This window comes from Magnolia sinica, chromosome 17 (assembly GCF_029962835.1).
Source record: "Magnolia sinica isolate HGM2019 chromosome 17, MsV1, whole genome shotgun sequence".
In the NCBI taxonomy this organism is placed as follows: domain Eukaryota; kingdom Viridiplantae; phylum Streptophyta; class Magnoliopsida; order Magnoliales; family Magnoliaceae; genus Magnolia; species Magnolia sinica.
The window spans coordinates 44,982,243-44,990,800 of record NC_080589.1 but is presented as its reverse complement, the minus strand read 5'-3'; the positions used below and the strand labels follow the sequence as shown (position 1 = coordinate 44,990,800).

The window sequence follows — 8,558 nt, the reverse complement described above, 5'->3', positions numbered from 1 at the left end:
GGGAAGAAAAAAAAACATAGCTAGCATTTGGATGCTTTATGGAATTGGGATTCCATCCACTTGGTTAATAGATTGGCTTATTCCCCACTATTGGTCCCACCTTATGATTCGATCTTGCGTACGTGTGCTGTGACTTACGCTGGCAATGGGTCAGGATTGGACCGGGCTTGCCCAATGGTTGAGCCCAAGCAAAACAAGCTCAAGCCTCATGAGCTAAGGGTCTATTAATAGGACCAATGGATCTTCATGCCAGGTTTACATGATCACATATATTACAAGGGCGTAGATATTGAACTTGAGCTGTTATATCTACGTTTGTTACAAACATCACAGTAGGCATCATAGAGCTTAGGCTAAAAGTAGATTAACAAACCTCTGCTTAAGGGAAATTTGCATTTGATGCCATTTTCCTCTGCCCCAGCATATACATATAGAGAGCCCCTAGGCTGAAGTTCTATTAACTAATTTTACCGGATTATGTTAGGACACAAGTCCAATCATATGAGGTAGATCCAAAACTCGAGTGGAGCACGTGATAGGAAATGTTCCTAACATGAACCGGCAAAACTGATGGAACGGAATGGATGTTGAACACAGATTATGGCAGGCCGCATATAGCTAGCACCTACTGGAACATCCAGTAGGCAATTCACATCCATTCACGTCCGAAATTCAGAGCAGCCAAGGAGTTGAACAACACCTGTGAAAATTTCCTAGGGCCCCCATGATGTTTTCTTGTCATCCAACCTATTCATACGATCACATACACATGGATGAAGGGAAAATACAAATATCATCTGGATCCAAAACTTTTGTAGCCCCCGAGAACTTTTCAATTGTAGGTGTTCAATCTCCACTGGCTTCTGTGGTGCGGTCCACTTTAGCTTTTGGTATGCCACATTTTTGGGTTCATGGCCTAAAATAATATGAAAATTATGGATCTAACACATGCATTATGGTGGGGCTACAGAACTGATATTACATCAGCACGGTACCTACAGAGCTACCAAAATCTGCTTTGCATGCGGATTTCTTTTGAAAGCCTTTGCAGGAAGTTTCTGCAATGGGAAGCTAGGTGGGGCCAACATGATATTTGTGAGAAATCTACCTCATTTATCCATTTTGTCAGATCATTTTAGAACATGAGACCAAAATTGAGGCATATCTAAAACTCAAGTGGGCCGCAGGATAGGAAATAGTGTGTAGGGAAATGCTTACTTTTGAAACCTCCCAGAGGTCCACTGAAACGTTTATATGCCATCCATACTGTTCACAGAAATATTAGCTTGATCCAGCCCTACAAACGTTTCAACATTATACATTCAATCCTCATTGTTTCTTATTGTGGGGTGCAAGTTTCTTATTGTCGTGATTGTGGTGCCCACTTTCTTAAATATATCTTATATCCATGCCATCCATTAGCTTTTCTAGCTCATTTTAGGGGATAGGCCCAAAAATGAAGCAGATACAAATCTCAAGTTGACCACACCACAGGAAACAATGGTCATTGAATGACCACCACTAAAAACATCCTACGGCCCACCATAATGTTTATTTGCCATCCAAACTGTTTATAAGGTCACGTAGACCTGGATGAAGGGAACATACAAATATTAGCTTGATTCAAAACTTTTGTTGCCCCCACAGTTTTTAAAGGTGGGAATTCAGTCCGTGGTGTGGTCCACTTGAAATTAGGATCTTTTTTATTTTTGTGACCAGAAAAATGGATGGACCGTGTAGATATACAACACATATAAGGGTGTGCCCCATGGTCCGGTGTTACCCGGTAACACCTAATCCACTCCAACTTTGGAAGGATGCTAACCAGGTGGGATCGACCCTGAAGTTTTTGAGAAATTCATTCTGTCCATCCGTGTTTTCAGATCATGTCAGGGTATCAGTCCAAATTAGGGGCAATTTGGTAAAATTGTCAAATATCAGATCAACTAAAACTTTTTAGATTCAGTACTTAAATTTCAGTGTTCAGAATTTCTTAAAACATTTTACTAAATAGCCATTTATGCTCTTTTCAATGCTTAAAATTCAATACCCAATATATCTAGTATTTAAATTAATTCAGATTTTTTTTTTTAATTTTTAATTCAGTTTACCAAACGCATCCTAAGGTTGGTGGCTTTCTAATGCAGCGCTGGCATTTTCTTCTCCGATTTTACTGATCATAAAAAGGAAATATCAGCTTTAAGAAGACATGTGACATTTTAGCACTACTGATAAAAAATCAGAAAATGACAATGCTCTGTTAGACGTTAATCCTCTGTGCTAGTGCACATAGTTGTGATCCTAACCGTTTGAATACTGTTAGAAACTATGGATGGTCCATATACCAAAAATGGAATTGAATAAATAATTCTAACCATCATATCAATGTCTAAAATATGTCCATCCAAACATACTTGGGCAGTCTTATATCGTGTGTGTGCATGTGTTCTACAAAGACTAAAGAAGTTGCATTCAACGAACAAATGTCCATCATTAAGAGGCCAGATAGGTCCAACGGATTTGATTTTACCTATTACTCTCCATGTAAGTTAGGGTCCACAAATTAGGGCAGTCTAGATCGTGTGCCTGCACGTGTATCAAATTTCTTTCTTTCTTTTTCTTCTCTCTTGTTTTTAATCACTCGTACGAGTAAGATGGGCAGTAATTGATCTGGGTAGCATCAACCTTTTGCTATAAATACCCATCCATCCTAAGTTTGTAACATACCATAAACAACAACAGCCATGGCCATACATACATCTCTCTCCCTTGCTTTTCTCCTCTTTTTGCTACCCTTTCTTTCTTCCCATGCAACAACATCATTTGCAACAGCATCACCGTCAGTACCACTCCCAGAAGTAGAGGCTCTCCTGAAATGGAAAGCCAGCCTCTTGCCATCACAATCTCTCCTTTCATGGTCGCTTCCTGCTGCTAATGCTACCACCAACACAATCTCTCCTTGTAAATGGACTGGGATCTCATGCAACACCCTTGGAAGTGTAAGAGAGATAAGCCTACCGAGTGCGGGCTTGCAAGGTAAGCTTGATAACTTGAGCTTCCTCTCATTTCCAAACCTTCGCCATCTTGATCTCAGTGACAACATACTCACCGGAACCATCCCAGCTCATATTGGTACTCTTTACAAACTCACGTCCCTCGATCTATCCGTAAATACACTAAGTGGATCAATACCTGTAGAAATAGGGAATATTTTGAATTTGAATAAGCTAGACTTGTCCGTTAACCATCTAGATGGTTCCATCCCTTCCACTTTAGGGAACTTGTCCATGCTCACAATTTTGTCTTTATACGAAAATCAGATTTCTGGCAGAATTCCTGCAGAATTAGGGAATCTCAATAATTTGGTTAAGACATCTTTGCGCAGTAACAATTTAAGTGGTCCGATCCCTCCCGCTTTAGGTAATTTAACAAACCTTAAACTATTGTTCATGTACAACAATCAAATTTCTGGTTCAATTCCTCCACAATTTGGGAATTTAATGAAACTCGAAAATCTTGATCTGTCCAATAACAGTCTAACAGGTTCTATCCCTTCCACTTTAGGGAACTTGACAAAGCTGACAGTTCTCTACCTCTTTCAAAATCAAATTTCAGGTTCTATTCCTCAAGAACTTGGGAATTTAATAAGTCTCAATAAGCTACCATTGTACGAAAACAATCTGATTGGTCCGATCCCTCCTGCTTTGGGTAATTTGTCCATGCTCACAATTTTGTATTTATTCAACAATCAGATTTTAGGCACAATTCCTGCAGAATTAGGGAATCTCGAGAATTTGGTTGAGCTGTTGTTATACCATAACAATCTGACTGGTCCAATCCCTCCCACTTTAGGTAATTTGAGCAACCTTACAAGGTTGTATCTCTACCACAATCAAATTTCTGGTACAATTCCACCTGAAATAGGAAATCTGATTAATCTCAAGAAGCTTGCTTTGTACAGTAACCCTCTAATAGGTTCTATCCCTCCTACTTTTGGAAAGTTGACCAAGCTTACATTTTTGTCCCTTATTTACTGTCAATTATCTGGTTCGTTGCCTCAAGAAATGACAAACATGACAAATCTTTCTCAACTCTACTTGGGTGACAACAACTTCTCCGGATACTTGCCTCAGTTATGCCACAGTGGATCTCTTGAAAGATTCACTGTGCCAAACAACCATTTCATTGGTGAGATCCCGAGGAGCTTCAGAAACTGCTCCAGCTTAACAAGAGTTCTACTCAATGGAAACCAACTCACTGCAAATGTATCGGAAGCCTTTGGTGTATACCCACATCTCATATACATGGACGTCAGCCACAACATGCTGTTTGGTGAACTCTCACCAAACTGGGGAGAATGCCAAAACCTGACAAAGCTCCAATTCTCCAGGAACAATATCACTGGTAGAATTCCTCCCGAGATCGGGCAGTTGAGGCAGCTAAGAGTGCTTGATCTGTCTTCGAACCATCTAGTAGGAGAGATTCCAAAGGAACTTGGGAGGCTGACTTCTTTGTTCAACTTGACTTTGCAGGATAACCAGCTTTCTGGTCAGGTACCCCAACAGATTGGAAACCTATCCAGTTTGGAGTATCTTGACTTGTCAATGAATCACCTAGGTGGTCCAATACCACCTCAATTAGGGGATTGCTCCAAACTCCAGTATCTGAAATTGAGCGAAAATGTTTTGAATGGAAGCATTCCTTTTCAAATCGGTAACCTAGTATACTTACAGGACTTACTAGATCTAAGTCAAAACTCCCTTAACGGAGAGATCTCACCACAACTCGGGAAATTGATTAAGCTTGAAAAGTTAAACTTCTCGCACAACATGTTGTCTGGCTCCATTCCGCCTTCTTTTAAGATGATGTTCAGCTTGCAATCCATTGATTTTTCATACAATGCTTTGGAAGGTCCTCTTCCCAACAGCAAAAGCTTTCAAAAGGCTCCTGCAGAGGCATTCATAAATAATAAAGGCTTATGTGGTGAAGTGCAAGGTTTGAGACTTTGCAATACCTCTTCAATCAGTTATAACGATACGAAGAATGTCCATAAAGTTTTGGTCCTCATTATTTTTCCTCTCTTGGTAGCGTTGTTTCTTTTATTTGTAATCCTTGGCATTTCTTCCATTTATTACCAAAGAAGAAGAAATATAGAGAAAGGAGTTCTTGAGAGGACCGTCAGAAATCCATTTTCAATATGGAATTATGATGGAATTGCTGTGTTCGAAGACATCGTGGAGGCAACAGAGGGTTTTGATGATAAATACTGCATTGGAATTGGAGGTTATGGAAAAGTTTACAAAGCAAATCTACCAGTAGGTGAGGTAGTAGCTGTGAAGAAACTTCACCCACTTGAAGGAGGGGATCGATCTAATCAAAGAAGTTTTATAAATGAGATAGAAGCATTAACCGAAATCCGCCATCGCAACATAGTGAAGCTTTATGGTTTTTGCTCCCATGCTCGATGCTCGTTTCTCGTCTATGAGTACATGGAAAGGGGAAGCTTGGCAACCATCCTAAAAAACAATGAAGGAGCTGTGCAGTTGGATTGGACTCTAAGGGTGAAGATTATTAAAGGTGTGGCCCATGCTTTATCTTACATGCACCATGATTGCACCACGCCGATTGTCCATCGAGACTTATCAAGCAACAACGTTCTGTTGAATTCAGAACTTGAGGCTATTGTCTCTGATTTTGGTACTGCACGATTGCTAAAACCTGATTCATCCAATTGGACTACACTTGCAGGGACTTATGGATACATCGCTCCAGGTTAGTAACTAATACATTCTCAACACTAAATAGTTTTATTATAAATTAGCCTTTATTTTGCTTAAGATTTTCTATTTGGTTGCAATTATTTACTATAAAATTTGTGCATTAGTTACCATACTATTGTCGAATGGGGCAATCTAAGTCAACTATAATATGAGAAATTTCATATTTGAAAATTTTTCCTTTCTTTCTAAGATTCCTTTATCCAACAACTATCACCACATTTTATTTACTATAAAAATTGTGCATGGTAAGACTTAACCGTGATTCACATTTACCAAACAAACTTTCACCACATTTTATTAGCTATCAAATTTGTAGCATTGACTATTTTTAACTGTACATTTGTTGGCCACCAATTGGCTGGATAGAATCCTTCCATAAGTGTCATTTATGGGATCTTCTCTATCTACAACATGGGTCATGTTTCCAGATGGTCTGGATTGATTGACATGCATACCAAGTTTAGATGAATGAGTTATGGCTATTTAAGAAATGATTGAAAAAGCTCATGGTTTCTAGCCCCTGCAAGTAAATCTGAAAATGATACATAGGAAATGTGGCATCGTGCGATGCTCTGCCGGGAGATCCCGGAGCATGAGCTTGGGCTTTCCCTGTTGTATGAGGGTTCCACAGCTCTAAGATCCAGACTGTCCATGTGATGTCTTACACAATGAATGCCCAACACAACAAAAGAAGTTTCTAGATTGGAAAATCCTAGCTATTGAATCTATGGTCTTTCTTTGTTGAATGCACAAAATTACCACTTCTTTTTTTTTCCTTGATCATCTATCTGTTGGCCACTAAAACTGTTAGGATTTCCAATTAGAGAATTGCCAATGCGAGAGCCATCCAAATTGAGGCCCACCATGTCAACAGTTTGGATCTTGGAACTATGGACCTCACTTGTATAGACTTAAAACCTTAGATACTCTTGAGCACGTTTGTTGGTATACACACACACATACAGAGAGAGATTTGGCTTGTGGGTAGACAATATTGATACATGTAATTATGCTAAATACAACATTACCCATATTACCAATCCATGCCGATTAAATGTGCAGCTACAAAGATACCTATACACACCATTAAACTCTCTAGTTCACACATGCCAACTTCTCACGCGTCTGGGAAATCTGAGGCATGCATAAAAATAGGCCCAACCATCCAGATGACCGGACAATGATTAAGCTTGTCCCCTTATCGGGCAGTCCACCACCACGTCAAAACAATGGACAATTTTGAGAAAAAGCATATATATATATATATATATATATATATATACCCGACTTCCTAGCTAGATCATCAGAAAGTTTGGCCCATGTTATACTCCTCCCAGATGTACCAAACATGTGGCTTGGCACATGCCCAGTTTGTAGAGATGACTTGGGATTACAAAGCACAAAAGCCTAAAAGATGTGAAACCTAGATTAAGAAACCTAGGTTAGTTTGATATATGATTAAGAGCTTAGCTATTGCTAATTAACAAAGAGTAAAGAACATGATTTAATTTGCTTCATTCTCGCAGAGCTTGCATATACAATGAGGGTGACTGAGAAATGCGACGTCTATAGCTTTGGTGTTGTGGCACTTGAAGTGATGATGGGAAGGCATCCTGGGGAGCTCATCTCCTCTTTGTCATCACCGAATAGAGGAGATATATTGCTAAAGGATATGTTGGACAAACGGCTCTCCGATCCGATGGCAGAGGTTGTACAGGAAGTCATATTTGCAGTGTCCTTGGCCCTTGCATGCATTCGGCCGGATCCAAACTCTCGGCCAACCATGCATCACGTGGCTCAGGAGCTATCTGTTGGTGGTCCTTCTTTCTCTCTAGAGCCATTCCATGCACTTACATTTCGTCAACTGATGGATCTCAACGTATAATTGGGTGTATGAAAATTAGTGGTGCTGTGGGCATGTAGTGGCAAGAACATTATTGTTGTGTGTCTATTGTATGAAAATTAATCAATCACAGAGGTATTTTTGTTGTTATGATATGTACATAGTTTAGCATGCAGAATCGATGTTTATATAGAATGTATATTTCTAGGATTGGTGATAAAAATCCAAATGTAATAAAAGTAGGGTGAAAGAATATAGATGTTTTCTTGTTTGATGGTTATCTTGTAACTAAAGGTTATGGCTTCTTTAAACAGAAGAGAAAAGAAGAAAAAAAAAAGAAAAAGAACTTCAGTTGGCCTCGTTGCAACTTGCAATCATCTTCTTTTTCCTTGTTTGGAAGTCCTTCAATAAAATGATTTTATTTTTTTCAGAGGAGATACCTCATCCTTCCCAACGTTTGTTTGATGTGGATGGCAAAGGAGGAGACGATCAATCACATTTTCATCTACTGTCCATTTGCAACTAAAGTGTGGGATGACTTCTTGTTCTCCTTCAATATTTTCTTGTTCTCTTTCAATATTTGTTGGGTGATGTCAGCATCCATTAAGGAATTATTGTGGGCTTGACACAGCAGAGGAATTGGGAAAGCAAGCATACCGGCGTGGAGGATGACTATAATGGCGATCTTTTGGGTCATTTAGGGCTCTCAAAATGGCTGATGTTTCTGTAATAAGTCAGAAAGTCATTTAGAAGTTATTGCTAAAGTTAATAGGCTTATTGATTGGGAGATGTAAGGCATTGCTGGACTTCTTTCTGGTTTCTTCTTTTTTTCTTGCTTTTTTTTTTTTTTTTTTTTTGCTTTGTGCAAGGTCTAATAAAGTTTGGTTATCTTTCAAAAACATATATATTTACTTATTTATCATTTATTTTTTAGA

At 39.0% G+C, this 8,558-nt stretch overlaps 1 protein-coding gene and 1 long non-coding RNA gene across 2 annotated transcripts; one reads left to right on the top strand and one right to left on the bottom strand.

The window, feature by feature from the left end:
- The first annotated feature begins 2,639 nt into the window (after window positions 1-2,639).
- Window positions 2,640-7,903, top strand: LOC131230893 (probable leucine-rich repeat receptor-like protein kinase At1g35710). Its single transcript, XM_058226918.1, has 2 exons — window positions 2,640-5,772; window positions 7,307-7,903. The coding sequence occupies exons 1-2, from the start codon at window positions 2,745-2,747 to the stop codon at window positions 7,663-7,665; spliced, it is 3,387 nt and encodes a 1,128-aa protein (XP_058082901.1). The 5' UTR covers window positions 2,640-2,744; the 3' UTR covers window positions 7,666-7,903.
- Window positions 6,543-7,032, bottom strand: LOC131230895 (uncharacterized). The gene is made up of 2 exons (XR_009164128.1): window positions 6,732-7,032; window positions 6,543-6,698 (listed from the first exon to the last, which is right to left on the bottom strand). It is a non-coding gene; the product is annotated as an uncharacterized LOC131230895 (long non-coding RNA).
- Window positions 7,904-8,558: the final 655 nt, after the last annotated feature.

Bases quoted from the DNA above. Each gene is read 5' to 3' on its own strand.
- LOC131230893 (XM_058226918.1), top strand. From the start codon at position 2,745: ATGGCCATACATACATCTCTCTCCCTTGCTTTTCTCCTCTTTTTGCTA. The intron at 5,773-7,306 runs GTTAGTAACTAA...TCATTCTCGCAG, and splicing joins TTATGGATACATCGCTCCAG to AGCTTGCATATACAATGAGG.